Source organism: Lampetra planeri, chromosome 50 (genome assembly GCF_965212315.1).
Source record: "Lampetra planeri chromosome 50, kcLamPlan1.2.h2, whole genome shotgun sequence".
Lineage (NCBI taxonomy): Eukaryota > Metazoa > Chordata > Hyperoartia > Petromyzontiformes > Petromyzontidae > Lampetra > Lampetra planeri.
The window spans coordinates 2,659,021-2,679,488 of NC_136156.1; the positions used below are offsets into that span (position 1 = coordinate 2,659,021).

At 45.7% G+C, this 20,468-nt stretch overlaps 1 protein-coding gene across 5 annotated transcripts in view; it reads right to left on the reverse strand.

The window, feature by feature from the left end:
* The window catches only part of KDM1A (lysine demethylase 1A), a 31,745-nt gene extending 16,982 nt beyond the window's left edge, over nucleotides 1–14,763 (reverse strand). For 2 of the 5 annotated variants that reach the window (XM_078616221.1, XM_078616220.1), the window contains exons 1-10: nucleotides 14,403–14,763; nucleotides 8,685–8,853; nucleotides 8,497–8,532; nucleotides 7,758–7,891; nucleotides 6,887–6,965; nucleotides 6,357–6,449; nucleotides 6,123–6,229; nucleotides 5,725–5,806; nucleotides 4,117–4,211; nucleotides 556–573 (exon numbers count right to left, since the gene is read on the reverse strand). In XM_078616221.1, coding sequence (XP_078472347.1) covers nucleotides 556–573; nucleotides 4,117–4,211; nucleotides 5,725–5,806; nucleotides 6,123–6,229; nucleotides 6,357–6,449; nucleotides 6,887–6,965; nucleotides 7,758–7,891; nucleotides 8,497–8,532; nucleotides 8,685–8,853; nucleotides 14,403–14,621 — 1,032 coding nt within the window. In that variant the 5' untranslated portion in view covers nucleotides 14,622–14,763. Of the gene's footprint in view, nucleotides 1–555; nucleotides 574–4,116; nucleotides 4,212–5,724; nucleotides 5,807–6,122; nucleotides 6,230–6,356; nucleotides 6,450–6,886; nucleotides 6,966–7,757; nucleotides 7,892–8,496; nucleotides 8,533–8,684; nucleotides 8,854–12,422; nucleotides 12,617–14,402 lie in introns of those variants that run through there. The other 3 variants (XM_078616223.1, XM_078616222.1, XM_078616224.1) reach the window with 2 other exon arrangements.
* Nucleotides 14,764–20,468: the final 5,705 nt, after the last annotated feature.

Genomic DNA, 20,468 nt, shown 5'->3' on the forward strand with positions numbered 1-20,468 from the left:
AAACACATGTTTCCAAATTTGGAGGGAAAAAAACCACAGGATCCGGGGGAAAATCTACGAAACCATGGGGATAACATGCAAACTCCAAATATACAGACGTCAGGGTCGGGATCGAACCTACGACATCCTGTATACCAGGCGAGGTAGTTAAGATCTCAGTACCATGGAGCCCACTTGGTTCATAGTGCATTGTGCGAACCACTGCACCACCGCCGTACGCCTGCATTTATTTCTTCATAAATCGTAAACAATTAATTCTCGCAAACAGGATCAAATGCTTATGTCATAATACATATTAATCAATGGATTATAACATGAGTAATGGCTATGGTGCACCCATTAATATGCAGAAATTATTACGTAGCGTGGGACTCAAAACCAATTCTGATTGGTGGCATTAGTTTTTTTTTTCAGAGCAGGAGTATCTTTTGGTACAGCGCGATTATGCAACACAGTGTAGACATACAGCCATATTGTTTAGATGTCAACCACGTTGACCCGTTTTTTTACAGTTGAGCTTGTTGTTTTGTTGAGAGATCGCAATGTCATACGTACGTTAGTGCATCTTTCTCCCTTCAAGTATTCAATATCCCCGGAGCAGGGCGAACATAGGAGAAATAACAGAACAAGTCAAAGTCAAAAGAGAGCCTCTTCGCATTCCGCTGGGAGCTCCCGACAACCGACAGATTGCACCGATTCCCCCTTTTTTTCTTTTCGAAGGGATAACAAATTACAGTACAAATAATTCACTTCATGGGATATTTTTTTGCCAGTATCAAAGTATGAAAAACAAGAAAAGGTTTTAGCCTTTCTGGCAATAAAACAGGTGTTAAGATATCGATTTAAAGCTTTCGTGACTGCAGGGATTCATATTCTTGGTTCTTTCGGTAAAGTCACGTAGAAGGGAAATAATAAAATAATAATAACACATCATAATATTCTCACGACGTTTCGGCAACAACGCAAGCAGCCGTCCTCTTTCCGACAGCTCTGTTCTTCACCTGTTATTATTTTGTTATTTCCCTTCTACGTGACTTCACCGAAAGAACCAAGAATAAGGTGTTAAGATGTTCAAACACCAAATTGAAACCTTTTTGCAAGTCATCAAGTCTGCATTAACCACCCGTACTTGTGGTGAACACACATATAAAACAGGTTTCTATTTGGTATTCTTATTCTTAGGTTTTTTCGGTAAAGTCACGTAGGTAAAAATTTAAAATTAATAAAAGTAAAATAAAATAAAAATCACGACGTTTCAGAGGCAACACAAGCTTCCGTCTTCAGGTGGAACCGTCACAGCACGATAGCTGTATCAAGTGATACAGCTATCGTGATACAGCTATCGTGCTGTGACGGTTCCACCTGTAGATGGAAGCTTGTGTTGCCTCCGAAACGTTGTGATTTTTTTTATTAATTTTAATTTTTTACCTACGTGACTTTACCAAAAAAACCTAAGAATATGAATCCTTGCAGTCACGAAAGCTTCAAATCTAGAATTTCTATTTGGTGTTTGAACATCTTAACGCCTGCTTTATTGCCAGAAAGGGTAAAACCTTTTCTTATTTTTCATAATTCACTTGTGTTTGAGGAATACCTTTTTTTTCCTCCCGGTGGAGCAACAGAGTCATCATTAGTTGTTTACACTTAGCAGAAATGGAAATACATGAATCACAAGCGTTGTAACAGGCAATTTGCAAAACCATATTATCATTCCAAGTACAAACTAAAAAAATGCAGCTGTGCAAACAAACTCCACACAAGACCGAATCTGGGATATATCATGAAATGGACAGTGAATTGCAGTTTGGCATTAGAATTTGACAAGGACATTGCACCGATTTTCACATCGTTGCAACTTTTCAACGTTCCAAATAACGATCTCTTGTTACACTGTGAACCTTGGTTGCCCTCTTTTGTGAAATGAACATAAAATCATGTCAAAATCTGCAGGGCTGCCTTTTAATTTCGAACGAACAAATTTACTCGCGTCATCTGTAGTGTCAGGCGAGCCGGAAAATTTTATTTAAACAATTGTTTTAAATTATAAAAAAAATGTGCTTTACATAAATGTGGCATTAATAAACCACTGCAGACTTCAGCAAGATATACCACTATGCACACAAGCAGCATTCAACCGGAACATAAAACGTTTCAGAAAATGGTCACACAACTTTACACACTGGTGAGTGCTAACAAACATGCATCTTTAGAAACATGCACACTGAAAAAAAAGAAAGACCCGTGCGTTTTAAACTGCGTTTTGAAACGACTGCGCAAATGTCACGCCGGTACAAAAGAGGGAAACGCAGCGTTTATACAACGGTGGGACCGCTGCCGCGGTCTCGACCATTATCTACAGAGTTCAAGACGTGGGCAGCGCAATTTGGCAGCACAACGAGGAGTCCTCAGTGTGCGCCCGACAGTTTCTTATCGGTGAATGTGTTTTACTGTGCACTGCACAATCTTGGCAGCGTTTAGAGCGGGGGGGAAAAAAATCACAAGCGCATCACTACCTCTGTGAAGTCTTTTTGTGAAAAAAAGTTTCACGAGTCTTTTCTTAATACATTTTTCCACTTTAACATCGGCAAAAAATTTTTTTTTAAGATATCTGCCTACTGACCGTATATATATATAAAATACGTGCATACATTTTCCGTGAACAGTTTTCATCCTTTGTGAAAAAGCCAACTCTCGCCAAATTGAATTATTATTTCAACCAAGACAACTAATCGGGTCGACCGATTAGTACAATGAACAATAACTCATTCATAAAGGCAGAAGGTCTAATGCCTTTTATTATTGTGTGCAAATGTACCCCCCCCCAGCTAAATGTTGATCCTGGCAGGCAGCGTCTGCTGAAAAAGAATTTAATATGGAAATAAATATATATGCAGCAAGCATGGTAGGTGGCACCGAGCCTGGAAGAGCTACTCATACGTGGAATTTTCCATCGGACAAGCCACTGCTTAATGCAATATTAAAACAGGATTACGGTAAAATTTTACAGAAAAACTCGCACACAGCCCAACGATGAAATGCTGTTTTGATTGTGGTAAGCATTTATTTATCCGTATTTAGTGAGTTAACCGACTGAGTAATTCAAACCAAATCCTCATTTTTTTAAAAATCGAGTTTCGCATTTCAGGAAAGAGGCGGCATGTCACTTGTTACGCCGTAAATTCCAAACCGGTCAATAATGAAAATAGTCCATAACAAGCGACTTATAAAATATTGCAATAAATTGTGACGTTGATCCATCCAATCGAGTGAAAATGGAGGCTCTGCTACAAGGGCAAGATAAAAGCTGAAGACGACCGCTTGTGTTGCGATCGAAACGTCGTAGTTTTTTGTTATTTTCTTTGAACCTATCTACGTGACTTTACCGAAAGACCCAAAGAATATAAATTGTACACCGTGATATATTTCCATAAACAAACAATTAAGATCCTACTCTGAAATAAAATCTTTAATAGTGGGGTGAAAATCACAGCTCTGTAGAGAACATTGCTCAATCGATTAATTTGCTCAAGAGCTTGGAAAATGGGCATCAGGTGATAGCCGGCAGATATTGATTATGTCAACCACTCAAGCCATAACAATTAAACTCAATGGAATATCTGCAATTCTCTCATCATCAATGAATATAATCACCCAGCAGCATCAGTCTATTTGGTACCATCAATGATACAATCACCCATACCTGACTTATATTCTAATTATGATTTAAAATTACTTCAAATTAAGTATATTCATTTGTTTACCCTAGGAAGCATGAGCGAGCTTACATACACTTCTTCAGGAGGATCCAACATGGGATGTTTGACCAATTACTCAATGAGCATTTATGGATAGTGGAAAATAAACCACACATATAACGAAAGGCCACGAATTCTGCACAAATAAGCCTCCTACTTGCTGTACTTGTTCCAATCCACTTCACAGCATCTGCAGCATGCGTGTACGTCTTGCAAACATATCAGCATGCTCTACGAACCCAGATATTATATCTGAGTGAAACGTATTGACAAGTAAAATCCGCAACTATAATGTAGCATTGCTTATTTCTCCTTCCCAATTGGCATGTAATGCTGCCTGTGCCATGCAATTTGCACTTACCGACTGGCCGTTCGTTTCATACAAGGGGCACTTCTGCTTAATCTTTGCCAACTCCATATTGACTTGCTTGCTGACGACAGCCATTGGGTTTCCACCTGTTGAAGAGGGCACGGAGAGCAAACGCAAGCGTTTGGACAACAACTGAAGCACATGCTATCATTATTATCATCTACCAATGTACAACTGAGCCTTGCTTGGGCCGCAGTGAGCCATAGCGGCGCAGTTCACAAGGCACCAGGCTTCTCTTGCAGTGCATAAGTCAAGCTGTGCCACTGACGTTACATGCAATAACGCGGTCGACATGCGTGTACATGACGTGGTGTTGCCATGTTCTCAGTGTACTGACTGAAGTCACATGCAATGAATGAGTCAACACCCATGTAGACAAACAAAACTACAGCTCTTTTTCAGAAGCAACCTGACCACAAGTGATAGCTGAACCAAGTGGCTTATCATATGGAAATTTATTTTAGCCAAAAACTCTAAATGTGGAGGGAAAAACCAAGGGAAGAACATGCAAACTAAAAATATAGAGCCGTCAGGGTCGGGATCGAACCCACGACCTCATGCATACCAGGCGAGGTAGTTAACATCTCGCCACAGTGGCGCAATGACGTGATGATTCCGTGTCCTCACAGTGCAATAAACTGAACGTCACACGCAATGAATGTGTCAATAGCCCTGCCACTGCCCAGGGCCTGAACCAGATTCAGATATTTTGAGACACTTGCATATCACAATCTGGTTCCAGGATTCCAAATGTTTCAGTCGGTTTAAAACCGGTCTTTCAAGGCTGTGTCCCACCTAATCGGGACAGGCACAACACATCAAGCGGATGGAATTTTTTGTCAGGGTCAGGTTAAACTCAGTAAAAAAATATTCAATTAATATTAGCAACTAAAACTCCTGGGGGAGCAGTGGCGCAGGGGTTAACACACCGCAACATCAACCCAGCATTCCGAGTTCTATTCCCTGCAACGGGTAACATTAGGTGGGGAGTTATATCTGAATTGGCCCTGGCTCTCCACCAACATCAACAAACCGCACTGAGTAGTGTGAAGTAAGGTTAAATAAGCCCCGTGATCAACACGGTGCGGGGTGGGGGGGGACTTTATCCAGCAGTCAATTAACAAAGGGATGTAAAGAAATTATATATGTTTAAAATAGCTATAAATTAATAAATGGTGGTGGATGTTAACTCTTCATTTAAATAGAAATATTATGATACTAGGTACAATGTGACAAAATCCTCTATAAACTCTTATTGCAGCAGCTTTTTCTCCTACGACAGCAGTCATCCTGCTGTGTTTATTTTCACACCTGATGACGGTTGCTTGTGTTGCGATCGAAACTGACTTATCCGATGCCCATATATATATTTGTTTGGCATTCTTAAGGTTGAAAATGTTGTAATATATAGGAGATTATACAATGTCTGCAGAAAGGCCAATATATGTACTTGCCAAAAAATACATTACTCGAGAACAAAAATGCTAAATATTGGCAATGCTAAAATCACTTTCCATATAAATCTAGTTTTTTTTTCAGATATGAAGTTAACAGAGATATTATCAACAGAATTTTTTTAAAAGGACATGGAGTACATACCCAGGCCAGTTACCACCATCGCGCCAAGATCAGCCACGTAGTTTCCCTTCCGAAACGTGGCCACACGACCTCCCACTCGGTCCTGGACGACAGAAAAAAAACACTCGCACAACTAAAACAGTGGAATCTGGATCTAAGAAACCTTACATAGGCATAGTTCTAGTATAAGCAATATTTTCTGACATTAGTTGCCTTTCGCCTTGCCCCGTTGGGGCTTCGACATGAGAGTCCAGATTACGCCAAGACTACAGCTTTGAAAGCGTAAATGCACAATCTTTGGATGTTATACGCATGCACACCATTTACAGATGCGTTCTAAAGATGATAGCAGTTCAGTACTTCTACACACGATATATATAAAAAAAACCTTGTGAAAAGATAACAAACAAGAAACGTACCCTGGCCTCCAGAATGGTGACATCCATGCCAAAGCTTTGCAGTTGCCGCGCGGCAGCGAGCCCCGAAACCCCTGCTCCGATCACCATCACCTTTCCCACTTTCTTTACTGCGGTGCCAAGAGCAACACGGGGCGGTTACAACATTTCAAAGGGCTTTTGCCCAGACAGCACACACGAAATGGTCGGCAGAACGCCGCGCGGCCGCGAGCGAGAAGGCGAGACCGTGGGACGTGCCTGGCAGGGGCTTGACGCGCTTGAATATCCCGAAGTTAATGAGCCCGTGACGCTCCAAGTAGTTGAACACGCGATGCACGAGCTGTGCGTCGCCTGCAGCGCACGTAAACACATCAGCATTACCATCATCGGTCATGATCAATCCACTGCTGGGTGAAGGCCCCCCCCTCCCAAGCCGTTGCTATCTCTCGCGGTCCCTTGACGCTTCAGCCATCGGATCTAACATTTAAATATAGTACCTTCACATGAGGCGGGCAAATGCAGAGTTGTTGCGATTCAGGGACAACAGTACGAACCATAGATCTAGTGCTTGACAATAGCACACAAACTGTAGCTGTATAATTACCCAATGACGGGAAAGTTAGCGACAGTTTACAAAAGCAGTCCAAGTGTGACGATAATGGGAAAACACATTACAACTTTGTATGATTTCAGTAACCAAGAGTGACATTTACAGGCTATCTGTTTTTGTTTTTGCCTAATGTGTGCCATAATAACTATGGTGTTTGAGAATGTGGATAAGTGCTTACTGTTGTAAGGAGACTCCAGCTGTTGCAACATCTGCTCAAATGTGAGCTGTGTCTTGGGCTGGTCGAGCCAGAGTTGCAGCTGCGTGGACACAAATCAAGCTTTTTAATAATTGAAGTTGTTTTTATGTATGCATGTTGAACTTCTTTCACACCGTACGCAGCCAACTGTGCTATTTCCAACAAAAATGCCTGGTGGGGGTGCAGTGGTCAACCCAATTCACCATGAACCAAGCTGCAAAGGTTTTTATTCCCTGCCACAGCTTACATTAAGTGGGGAGTGATATATATGGACTGGCCCTGGCTCTCCACCAACGTCAAGAAAGAATGCACAATGTTAAATTTGGGACTTCTCTTATTTATTTGCAAAATTTCCAGCTCTGGGCATGTGTTAAAGTGCATCGCCCACTAGCGTAAGTAAGAGGTCATTAAATATAGGTCAATGCATTTTGTGTTAGGAATTTCAAACATCACATTGCACAGTCCTCATAAAAGTCTTGAAACCTAGTGAGGCCCACTGCACCACCATTCCACCCCTTCCTGGATACATTATAAGCAGCTATTATTATAATTCTTCATCATCAACGGCCATGGGCAATCCACTGCCAGATGAAGGGCTCCCTAAACCGCCACCGCCTCTCACAATCCTGCAATGGTAATATTCCTCCATGTACCTTCACACGAACTTGTTTCATCGCTCCATTTCCTTGGTGGACGAATTATAATTGAAATGTTTACAAGTCCACAATCTGTGAACGAGCCCCTTGTTTTTTTGGCAGCAAGTTGGAGCCTCGTAGGGCATCACGGCTGTGTGGGAAGTTCAGAGGAGAGGTAGCGATCTAGGAGGGGGGAGATGCAGGGGGTCGTTGCACACCGTGCGATTGCGGATGTACAGGAAGGCCTTCTGTGTCTGCGGATTGCCGTTGACGATGTCGGGGAAGCAGGCGGCCTCTTGCGAGGTCATGCGGTCGTGCGGCAGGCGGCTCTGGAACGCTGCCCCTTCCAGGCCTGTCACAACACGCCCACACTCACCCGCTCACGTGTGCACCAGTGCCAGCCTGTTTTTGTTGTTGTTCCACATGCTCTCCTTGAGATAATTCGGCTTATTTCAATGTCATTTACTTAGGCAGGCATGCGCCTATTGCGATCCATTTACTTTGGCTCCATGCCATGTTATAAAAGCTTATGTAAGCACACACACACAAGCACTGTGCACATAGGCGTGTTGGTATACAGAAGAATACTGCTGTACAGCTGTATTATAATTTCAGGATATCATATTTTATTCATACAATGACTTTAAATGTCTTGAGTATTTAGTAAATGTATCTGCTGTCATTTTAGTCAAGTAACCTCTCCATAGCTCCCAGTGAAATGAGAATGTCTGATCGAGTAACTCCTGAACTTAAAATGCTGAAATAAAACAAACAAACACAGCTGGCAACAAATGTGGGCATGAATCCTTCAGCCTTCTTGGCTCCACTGCTCAACCCGTAAGAATTTATTTTTTTCCCCATATTTGTACAATAGTTTTTTTTGTTAATAAAAGCTAGGAAGTTACACCATTAACTTTCAGAGTGTAAACCCCCCCCCCCAAAAGACTTCATACGTACCCCACAGACTTTGTCCCCTCTGCCCCATGTTCTCCACTTATGGGGTACACAGTACACACGTATACTCAAATAAACACATAGACAAAGACAAATAGAGACACGCAAACTCTCACAGCACGACGACAATTCCATAACTGTAATCAAATTGGGAAAGATAGATGTAGGAAAATATTTTTTAAAGCTCTCACCGGACGGCTCATCGATGTCGCTGTCTTCCTCCTCCTCAGGGGGCGGGGGAGGCGGTGGAGGGGGCACAGTAATCTGCCTCCGCTCCTTCTCGGCCTTGCGCTCTTCCTCAGAGTAGTACTCGTCCTCCGAGAGGTTGGCCAGACTCTCGTCCATCTCGCGGTACTCCACCTGGCATGGCCGAGAAAAGGGCAAGAGGGGGGTCACAGGGTCATCATGGGGGGGGGGGGGGGGTCGCAACAATTACACTGGTCAACACACTTTTTCTGGCATAAGGTATTCCAACGGTTTTAAGGTAATTTTGGGGTGCCGATTCCAAATCTGACATCGAGTTTTTGTCTATCACATCAGGTTTTTGAGATATCAAATATTGCATTTTCAATAGAAACTGCAGAAGAAAAATATTAAATAAATGTGGATATCTACATAAAATGATATTATAAACACACTATCCTAAAAATACAGCACCATATTTTAACACTAAAGCAGTCACTGACTCGCAACAACTTGCAATCATAAGTGACAAGAGTTAATTTCTGGTAATATCAATGAAAATGGGTTATGCCGATAGTATAAAAATGAGATGTGATAGAGCAAATCTGAGATCAGATTTGGAATCAGCACCCTGAAATTAGTCCAGGCCAGAAAAAAATGTTTTTTTTTGTTGACCAGTGTAATAAATGTGGGCAGCAGCAGTTGGGTTCATTTACGAGCTCTCCGATGTTTTATTTTGGTTCTACCAAGTGTTGTGTGGTATGATGTTGGACGTTTCGCTCCATGTGCTGGGCACTTCTTCAGGAAAAATAAATTCAGAAGCTCCTAGTGCATGGAGCAAAACGTCGGACATCATGCTGGACAACATGTGGTAAAACCCGAAAACACATTGGAGAGATGTACACAAAGGCAAAAAATCCTACACAGCAATAAGTTCATTCATTGCTAATCTCTATTGGCAGCCAAAAGGTGCTGAGCATTAGCCATGAAAAGCACGGTATTAGTGTTTCATGATGACCACCCACAACCAGGAATCCGTTAATTTGATTTTGTATAAAGACGGCATTTTATTCGAATATATGAGGCAAAATCTTGTACATACCTACCAAGGCTGATTCCAATGCTGTCCGAGACTAATTTCAAGCTTTAGAAATGGAAAAAAATAAGACTTCAGACTAAACTATTTTTTTTATTTTGCCAGGTAAGGCACACATAAGCTATATTGCTCATTTTCAGAAGCGATCTGTCCACAAATGATAGCTCAACGAAGTGGCTTATCATGTGGAAATTTATAGCAACCAAATACTTAAAACGCATGTTTTTAAATGTGGAGGGAAAATTTGGAGGATCTGGAGAAAAATCCATGCTACCATGTGGGAGAGCATGCAAACTTCAAATATACAGTTGTCAGGGTCGGGATCGAACCCATGGCCTTGTGTATACCAGGCGAGGTAGTTAACATCTCAGCCAATTTTTTCAGCTATCATTTATGGCCAGATGGCTTCTGAAAAAGAGCTATATAGCTCAGTGGGCCTTACCTGGTCAAAAAAAAAAAAATGGGTTTAAATTTCTGACCGCGCCTTCACGGCGTATTACCAAGCCAGTCGTCGAGAGATGCCTTTTCATTTTGTTGCCAAGATTTACATCGAGAAACTCCTGCAAAGCCTTCATAAATCAGAAGCAACACTGTCAAATAAATCTAATGTCAAAAGAAACATTTGCAACACTGTGCTCAGCACAGATATTCACTCTTTCAATGTTCCCTTTCCAACGGTTATAAAAAGACAAAGAACTAGTGTTCCATGAATACACACCAGGACAGAGTGGCCCATATGCTGCCCCTGCTGTTGAGCCGGTCACAACAAAAGGCCACACCGTACCGGGTGGACAAGGGAGGGGGGGACAGACAGATGTAAGAAGCATGGAATGGCACCGCCGTGGAGGTGCCGTGCTAGTTCCAGACTGTCTCGCTGTGTTAGAAATGCAACGTAGAAATAGTTTTGCATCCGCAAGGCCACCTTCGCATTGCTCGGCTCAGAGGAGAGCATTTGTTAATTCTGCAATGGGCACTCAACTGCTCATTGCAATACAAAGACACAGCTGTGAATGGCGACGATACATTCGGTGCTCCCTGAATAGGAATTGCCTTTGGCAAGACGAATTAACAGACATTCATGTTAACCAACCGTTTTGTGCAAAATAACTAGGGTTTGCCTTTCCTACATTAAATTAGGAAGACAATTCTGTGTTTTTGGGTTGTACCACGTCTTGTTCAATACAACCCGAAAACACGCCAGATAGTTATAAAGCACAACTGCAAAGTATGTATGTAGAACTTCTTTCGCACCGTACGTAGCGAACCCATGCTAATTGGAGATGTGGGGAAGGACATCAAAATAAACACAAAAAAGCAGTTATAAATAATTGAATATTAAATCTAGAAAGTGTTACCAAGTTAAAAAAATACCCCCCTCTAGTATTCAATTGGTGCAGATATGATGCTTGCAATGACTTATAATAATTGAATATATTTTGTTGCTATGAAACGAAGTAGAGGACCGAATTACAGCCCATAGGCCATAGGCTTTCCCAACCCCGCTTTCAACCTGTATCAGCCCATTCCAGACCAGGTCCTTCCACACATTCATCCACACCCTTTTGTTGAGATACACTGCTCCCAGGACAAACAGCCAAGCATGCTTTCCATATAAACGAATGCTCCCTATCCTCGGCGGAGCACAAGCTGAAAATGGCCTCTCCATCATGAAATCGGACCATGATTTTGCACACAGGTGCAAATGGACATGTATCGTTTGTAGGCTGCTGCCAACTGGTAGGCCTCAGGTGGCCACGGGCCGGATGTAAATTAACCAGTGGACCAGATTCCGTCCGCAGGCTACCTTGCCATGCCGGTGCAGACCAGGCTCGGTCCCTGTACACATTTATTCACAATGGTTTGTTCACAGAATTCAATCCACACTGTGGCTCGTTGTATATGCCTATCCCAGGTTCCGTGGAAATGTAGCCTCAGTGTGGCCATGGCTTCCATCCCGCCTGTCTGCTGTGCTCTTGCAGCCTGATGCATCACGAGAGCATAAAGGATTTTTGTTTTTATCAATGCTACAAACGTGAATGTGTCCACACAGCATTTCCAGTTTCACTGCGCGGCAAATGTGCAAGCCATTAAACGATAATGCGAGCTGATCCATATCTAGATACTCCACTAAAACAAGATAAATTACGAAAACATTTTCATTCAAAAGCCTCTGCGTGTCTACGATTGACCGCAACACAGTACGCTCATTAAATATACGCTGTCCTACATTGACGGCTCTGATGTTCCTACAACGTACGCGCATAAGCCGGTCATTGATACGTCGCGGTTCGGCCGCACAACACACACGGTCTTTGATCACTGGGACGTCTGTAAATGGATCACCCAGCGAGAAAACGCTCTTGACGTCGCAATAACAATGTCCCTCCCGCTCCCGGCGTTCGCCTTCTCAACCACGTTTCACAAACATCCCTCAGATCTCACCGCCTACTAGCCATTATAATTGTCAATGCGTCGCAGACTATATTAATAAATGGCAGCAGTATAGATATATACACGCGCGCGCGCACACACACACACTGGTCCCCTCTCCATTGTGAGATGAGGCCATGATTTGCATACAGGTGCAGAACGGACAAAACAAGGAACACCACCACCACACCACATCACCCGTTCGTTATGAGCAGCCCACCTCTTCCGCGCTTCGCACCCAATTCTGGATTCTGGACTATTTTGTGAACCACACACGGTGGCTACACATCCACGGCAGGATTCGCTCGCATGGCGGAGAGAGAGAGATAAATAAATGCGGGTTTACAGCCACAATGCAAGCGACGGCAAAGCCTTGGATTGAGGGAAGGAGCGAGCGAGGCGGAACAAGGGTGACACACGGTCCAGGGACGGCTGCAAAAGGACACAGCGCCCCTTGCTGGACACGGGCAGAGATGTCATCATAGGGATGCCACTAACACACAACCACACAAAACTCACAAGGCGTTAAAACTACCTGAACGGCTGGAGAAACACTTATACAACAGTGGACCGAGACACGGGATGGATGTAGCGTGCATGTAATTTGTCTGAAACACTCCAGAAAACAGGGCCCTCTGTTTCAGCACTCGTCGAGATCCAAAGCGTTACATTCCGATTTCCCGTTGCGCCAAAGGCCACTTTTGGCCTTCGTGTAACCAAGCAAGGCTGATAAACATCTAGCTCGGGCAGTAGAGAAGTGCATGGCTGGGCTCAAACGTACAGGACAACAGAGGAAGGGGGCAGGCCGGGCTCAGACAAAGGCAGCAAGCGGGTGGAGGGCGCAAGTGCACCACACAAAGGGCCAGACACGAAAGGGTGTGGATTTACGCCAACTACAGAGTTGGATATCTCGTGGCAAATGAGGTAGAAAGAGAGAGACAGTGGAAGAGATTGCAGCGAGATGAATTAAAAAAACTACTGTACTGTAACCGAGGCCTTCTTCTCGGACAGGGGAGGAATGGAACAACATGGGTGGGTGGGTGGGAGGGGGAGGCCTTTGCCCCAGCAGTGGGAAGTTACAGGCGACAACAAGGCACGGCAAGGCTGGATTATGCAGACCGCGCAAAGCGCATGCTGTACAGGGTTGGGCAGAGATGCAGGATGTGTCAGGTCAGATAAGACCAGGGCAGGGGAAGGGGCATCGCAGCGCGAGAAATGGTGAAAAGGAGGAGACAAATTGGGGGCCTCCAAATGGGCCCTCGGCCAGGCCAGGCGAAGGCATGGCAGGCGAGGCTTTTTTGACTTCACCTTGGGCCTCTCCTAAGGTGGGTGACGTGAGATCAGGTCACAGGGTATGGGCGAACGAATAGAGGGCCCCAGGGCACTGGCAGACGGTCGGTGTTGGAGTGGGTGGGCGACGGGTGGCTCAGGTCAGACCGTGGAACGGGAGAGGTCAGGGCCCATAAAGCCAGGCTACATGGAAGGTCAGGTCATGACCTGGCCCCAGAAGGGGGTGCTAGAGACCCACCCCCCACACACACACACACCCGCCCCACATCGGCCTTCTCGTGATAAAGTGAGGTGAAGGCGAGGTAGGTCAGCTCAGGTGACGGTCAGCTCAGGTTAGATGAGGTCAGGTCATGGGCAATTGGTGCTAGGGGAGGGGGGGCATGACCCCGCGAGCGGGGGTGCTGAAAGCTGTGGTGGTGGTGTGTGTGGGGGGGGCTGTGTGTGGGGGGGGCTGTGTGGGGGGGGGCTGTGTGGGGGGGGGGCTGTGAGGGGGGGGCTGTGTGAGGGGGGCTGTGTGGGGGGGGGCTGTGTGGGGGGGGGCTGTGTGGGGGGGGGGCTGTGTGGGGGGGGGGCTGTGTGGGGGGGGGCTGTGTGGGGGGGGGGGCTGTGTGGGGTGGGGGGCTGTGTGGGGGGGGGCTGTGTGGGGGGGGGCTGTGTGTGGGGGGGGGGTCCTAGGCCTCTCCTAGGTCGACACAGCCTCAAATGAGTACCTGGTGCGGTGTGTTAACATCGCCACTGGGGAGACAAAGGCGACCGGGCGTGGTGCTGGCCACCCACCCCCTCGTGTGCCGAACCGGCCTTCATAGCTGCTACTTGCTAACAACACTTGCCCCTAGTCTGTTAAATCCATACGGGGGATCTTTGTCTTTGTGTGTGTGTGGGGTGTGATGTGGTGTGTGGGGAGCCCCACCTTGGCCCTCTTCCTGCGGCTCGTCCTGCGACCCTCGGGGGTCTCGGCCGTGCCACCACCGCCGCCGCCGCCGTCGGCCTCGGCCTCGGCGCCGGGCGAGACGCGCTCCTTCTTGCGCGGGGTGCGCTCGGAGGCGCCGCCCGCCTCGACCGCCTCGTTGCCCGCCACCGCAACCTCGACCCCGCGCTCCTCCTTCTGCTGCTGCTTCAGAGTCGACATTGGCGGTGTGTCTCGTGAATTATTACAATGAAACAACAACAACACTGAGTGTTGAGACACTGGAGCACCGGCAGAGGACCCCCAACGCGTCCCTCTTCCACCACCACGGGACACACAAAAGCGGGCAAGGAGACGGCGGATCGATCCGCGAGTAATCTACGGCGTCGATTCCAGCGCTGTCGAATCGATTTTTTTTTTTACACCACACAATTTCATTTTTTCTTTACGATAATAAGCGAACGCTTGCAGATTGTGGGGGTGGTGGCGGGGCATTTTTGGAGTCGCGAGAAAGTCGTAAGCGCGTCGGCGGCGTTAATTGAACTCGCGCTTTGCTTTAAAGTTTTAAGGAAATCGAATCGACCGATGTTTGTACGTTCCAAGTCGATTCACGGGTGGGCGTGGTCCGGGCGCGCGGGATGTGACGAGGCAGCTCATTGGTCGAGCCTCGATGCGCTGCTATGAGCGCCGCTCCGATTGGCTGCACGTTTACCCCCCCGATTCTCAAGGGCTCGATTCGCGCAAGATTAATCGAATCGCTAGGGAATTAAATCGCGAGACTCCGCACAGATGGATTGCAGAATCCCTAAAATCTCCACCGCAGTTGGCAACATGCTTCACGTCGCAAGTGTTCATCCCGTGTTGCCATTGCACAGTGGGGCTGTAGGGGTGGCCACGAGATGGCAGAATGGAAAGTGGATTATTGAATCCAACTGTGCAGAGTTTTTTTAGCGTTCAAGTTCATTTATTTGGTAAAGCCCTGTGGGCCATTCGGCTCTTGAATCGGGTGCAACCGTAACAAACAAAAAGCAAAAACATGAACAAGAAAACATCTTAAAGTGAATATGTCACTAAGTGCAAACAGAAAATCCTAGAAAAGACAGCAAAATTTCCAGAAAAAAGCACCGTGTGTTCCTTCCCCACTTATTTATTGCCGAGTGTTCTTCCACATTAAGGAAAACACTCATTAACTGACCAAACCTGTTAGCAGGGCCTTCCTGAAAAGTATTTTGAGACTCGGCGAGACTTTTCTGGATAAAAAACTTTTTTTTTCATCGGATAAAAATAAAGCTGACGAGCGTAACGGGAACAGGTGTAAGTAATGTTCATGTCGCTTTGGTGCAAATCTGAGAAATATGCCTGGCCATGGTCTGTTTTGACAGCTTTGAATCGTTACCGACCCACTGTGACAATGCACGTTTCTGAACATAAGATGGAGTCGTCGGTCATGTAAAAACCGCATTAATTTGTTGATGGATAACTTCATTGGCAACGTCAGCGTGGTCACACTGGGCGATGTGGAAGGGGATTCCAGCCTCCATGAGACGGTGTGGACAGCCACGATGTTTAACAGGGCCCCAGAAATTGACCACTAAAAAGTTAATGTTTTTTTAGTCCTTTAATCGGCTTAATAGTCTGAACCGTAAAGTGGAATTGGGGCAGTGACATGGCCGAGTGAGTGGTCGTCGGTTGGGCAGTTGATGCAGATATTTGCGGTTCGAACCCCACGGCCACCCTGGTTAATCCTGTAGGTATTCTAACCAGAGGTGCAGGCGATCTCCTTCACAGGGAAGGCTAAATATCCCCGTCGTATCAGGGTCCAGCTTTGCCAAATCTAAGCTAAGGCTCCCATCACCCCAGTTCTTTCTCGTTGCCTTACAAACGTTTTGGAACATGTCACGTCAAAATAAATTCGCAGTTGCGGCCGCAAGTCATAAGAGACCGACATGAATCTTGATTGGTAGAGCAGTGATTATAAATCACAAAGACTCAGATGTAAAGAAAACATCGCAACCCCTGAATCCTGGCCATTTTTGAAATTGGTGTGTATTGAAACATGAATCTTGATTTGAAGCTTTCGTGACTGCAGGAATCCATACTCTTTGGTTCTTTCGGTAAAGTCACGTAGGTAGATGGGGTCCACTTTATGCCCCCCCTTCTCTCTCTCCCCCTATTGTCGAGGCCTATATAACTACGTTCCACGGCAGATCTCTCGCCTACTTCAGCAGTTTTTTCTTGCTGTGGTCCCACCTGATGACGATTGCTTGTGTTGCGATCGAAACGTCGTGATTGATTATTTTTCTACCGACGTGACTTTACCGAAAGAACCAAAGAGTATTTAAACATGCTTAATTATTAGTGGTGACAATCGATTCATAATTTTATTTTCATACCCAAGTTCACAATGCAAGTGAAATGACCACACTGAAGGTTTGTCATTGATGAATGTAAAACGTTTACCAGTATTCACATTAAATAAACTTGAGCTTACTAACTCCTGGCAAGTCTGTCCTATGTGTTTTTAGAAACCCTTTCCCCACATTTCCCGTGTCGTCCCGTGTCCGTTTCGTTACACAACTAGTTAATACCCAAATTAAAGACTCAAACATGGCATCTCCTGGCTTTGACATTTCTCAAAGTCACTGGTGGAACCATCAACGGCATCGGAGCATCAACAAGAAAATAAAAAGATATAAGCCACAGTGCGACTGGGGGCCATGCAACCCAAAACTATGGGCCGTGTAGTAAAACCACTCATCTGCACTCCTTCAATGCAGGAATAGCATAACATCACCAACTCTCTCCAGAAGCCCTCTTGTGGCAAGCAGACACAGCGGCATTTTGCTGCCGAACATATTGCCATACGCAAGAATAATAATCGATGTTCATTTCAGTCTTTGGGAAATGTTCAGCCCGCGGGAAACGTAATAAAACGCTGGGTTGCGTTCTTTCTAAACTACACGAACTCTCTCCTGCAGCCCTCTCGTCCTGGATAACAGACCTCGTCATGAACCTTTTTAGCCCATGACAATCTTGCTGCCACACGCACGAATGGAAGCGGCGTTGCACAACTCCCTCTCACCGGACGCCTCCTGCCACCCCTCACGCGCCGGGTGCCCCTTGACCTGCACCGTACCACGCCACCAGCCCAGCCCGAGCGATTTTCTTCACTTCCAGCCGTTGCTTGGACGTTTCACAATTTACACCCCCTCTGTACCCTGTATCTCTTCTTACATACCCTCTCCATTTGAGGCTCCACTCTCTCTCCCTCCATCTCACCCGTCTTTGGCCCCCTGGTGATCGCCTTATCGAGCAATCATCACCAACCATCCCTATCTCTCTCTCTCTCTTCAGAGGCACCAGCCAGGCACTGCTCGATCATTCTATTCTTGCAGATTGCAATACTGTACAAGGTGGTCCGGATGTCTTGTGACCAACCCCCAATTGATTGGCCCCTACTATTGGTTTAATTTGCCTATTCACATCTGTTTTCACAGTCATTGGTATAAATAAAAAAATTAAGTTTTAGATAATTCAATGGGGGTCACTACTGATAACTATCTTTATAGCTCATCTGATTCCTCCAGTATAAATTAATATTCTGAAGAAAAAAATCTGACCTGAGCCAACCGTGTAAAGTATGTCCAATAAGCTAAATACTGTCAAACTACCCTAGCCACTAGAGGGCTTCATACTTGAGAGTTTGTATCCGTGTGTAGCGGAGTACTGCATGGACCCAACGAGGGGTAACCGCGGTTCAAGTTCATTTATTAGGTATAGCCCTGTGAGCCATTGGGCTCTTGAATCGGGTGCAACCGCAACAAACAAAAAACAAAAACATGAACAAAAAACATCTTAAAGTGAACATGTGACTGAGTGCAATCAGAAAATCCAAGAAAAGACAGCAAAATATTGCAGAAAAAACACCGTACACCAACGCTGTGTGCAAAAATCCCAGTGGGATGCAAGTCAAACAACAACAACAACCACAAGACAACTTAGATGAAGGCCATCAGTCTAACTCTGTACTACAACAAACAAACATGGCTAAACCAATACACTTTTCGAAATCACCTAAATAAAACCATGAAAGCAATGAAACAGTGATCATAGGAACTCCGGTAAGGGGCCCAAGCTGCAAGGGGAGTGCCAGAAGGGAGAGACTTGACTTTTGACAACTTTTATTGCTGCCAGCAGCAACAGCCCTGGAGCCACTTTCGATACGGGGTCACCAACATCGAGTACAGCAAACGTCGCCATCGCAAAACCGCGGCACGTGCGCCACACCGCCACGAGCCACGCACATCGCCCGCTCAAAGTCGACCGGTCAAAACGTGAAAGTCAGTGCACCATTTGTGTTGGTGCAGAGGGCCTGCCAGAAGGGGGAGAGAGAGAAGAGGGTAAGTAGAAAGATCCCGGGTAGAAGGAGGAAGCCAGGTAAAAGGGAGGAGCCCGGGCTAAGGGGATAAAAGGGGAACCTGGACGGAAGGGGAGAGTGAGAAAGAGGAGTCAGAGAGACTTTTGACTTTTAAACAACTTTTATTGCCGCCAGCAGCAAAAGCACTGGAGGCGATTTCAATATGAAATACAGTCACCAGCAGGGGCGGTTTCTTCATTAGGGCGATTGGGCGACGCACCACCAATGTCATTCAACCACAGAGTCACGCTAGCCGTCACTGTGCCTCTGGATATAGTCCAATCAGCGTCATGCTACGTTCTGTGGAGTACCGCCTCTTTTTGGGCGATTTCCCTCCAGCTGAGAATCGCCCCGAGTGGCCCCATAGACTTACATTCAAAGATGTTTTTTTTCGAACGGGGGCGCTGCAATGCATTCTCTATGGCTTCCGGGAGAGCTCGCCCTAACGTGCTTACGTCATCATACGTGCTGACGTCATCATACGTAAGCACGTTTCATCCAACAATATAATTTGTCGCCACCTATTGGAATCTTTAATAAAAGAAACTGGAGTGGTTTGTTTTAATAGTGAGTATATAAACAAACAAGATGTATTGTAAGAGTCACTTTATTTTTCATTAATATTAAAGAAGTGAAGTTGCCTTTACATGCTTAAGCTGTTAATTTATCCATTGCATGGGTGGACCTTATCCGTATCAATCATCCAGACATTTGCCCCCCTGAGAGATTTTGCAGGAGCCGCCACTGGTCACCAGCAAACATGAAAATAAACGCTACAAATCGACGCGCTGTGGCGCTAAAAGCACCGCGCACAATACAAAAAAAAAGCCACGTGGTTGTGGTGTCATCGCGCACGCCACGGTGACGAGCGAGCGCTGCAGAAGGTGAACACGAGGGGTGCCGTCCACGCTGGTGTCAGAGAGAGAGAGAGGGGCCAGGTAGCAGGAAGAAAGGCTCCTGGGCCGGAGAGACAAAGGAGGCTAGGGGTGGATGAGTACGGGGTAGCCTGGACGAAGGTCGAGGGAGTCAGGAGAGAGGGCGAGAGTCAGGGAGTTGGGGGTACTCGAGACAGAAAGAGGAGGTTGGATGTCGGTGTGAATAAATGGCAAGCAGCCCTGCACATTGTACCCTGGTCTCCGTCTGAGTCTGTAATCACGAAGAACGACTCGACACGTGTTTCTATGCCTCCGCTGAAGGAGCGCAGACTGCAATGGTTGACAATATGGTCCACAATTTGGGTTTGAAGCTATCGTGATTGCAGGAATCCATACTCTTTGGTTCTTTCGGTAAAGTCACGGAGGTATAAAATAAAATAAATCACGACGTTTCGATTGCAACACAAGCAATCATATCAGGGGGGAAAACCACAGCAAGAAAAAAATTAACCCGTAAAAACGAAGTTTTTCACTATAAATCCTTTATATGCGTGGCGGCTAGAGTCCTCTCGTCCTCTGGCTTGAGATGGCTGCCACCTATGGGTCAGATGAATGGCTGCCACCATTAAGCAATTGGTAATTAAATATAATTTAGTTTTCCTAAAAAGTGTCAAATTTTGGTGAAAAAAAATTCACGAAAATAAATTGTCACGCACAACGAGTTTGTGTGCAGAATTTCAGCTCGATTGGATCACGGGAAGTGGGTTAAAAAACGAC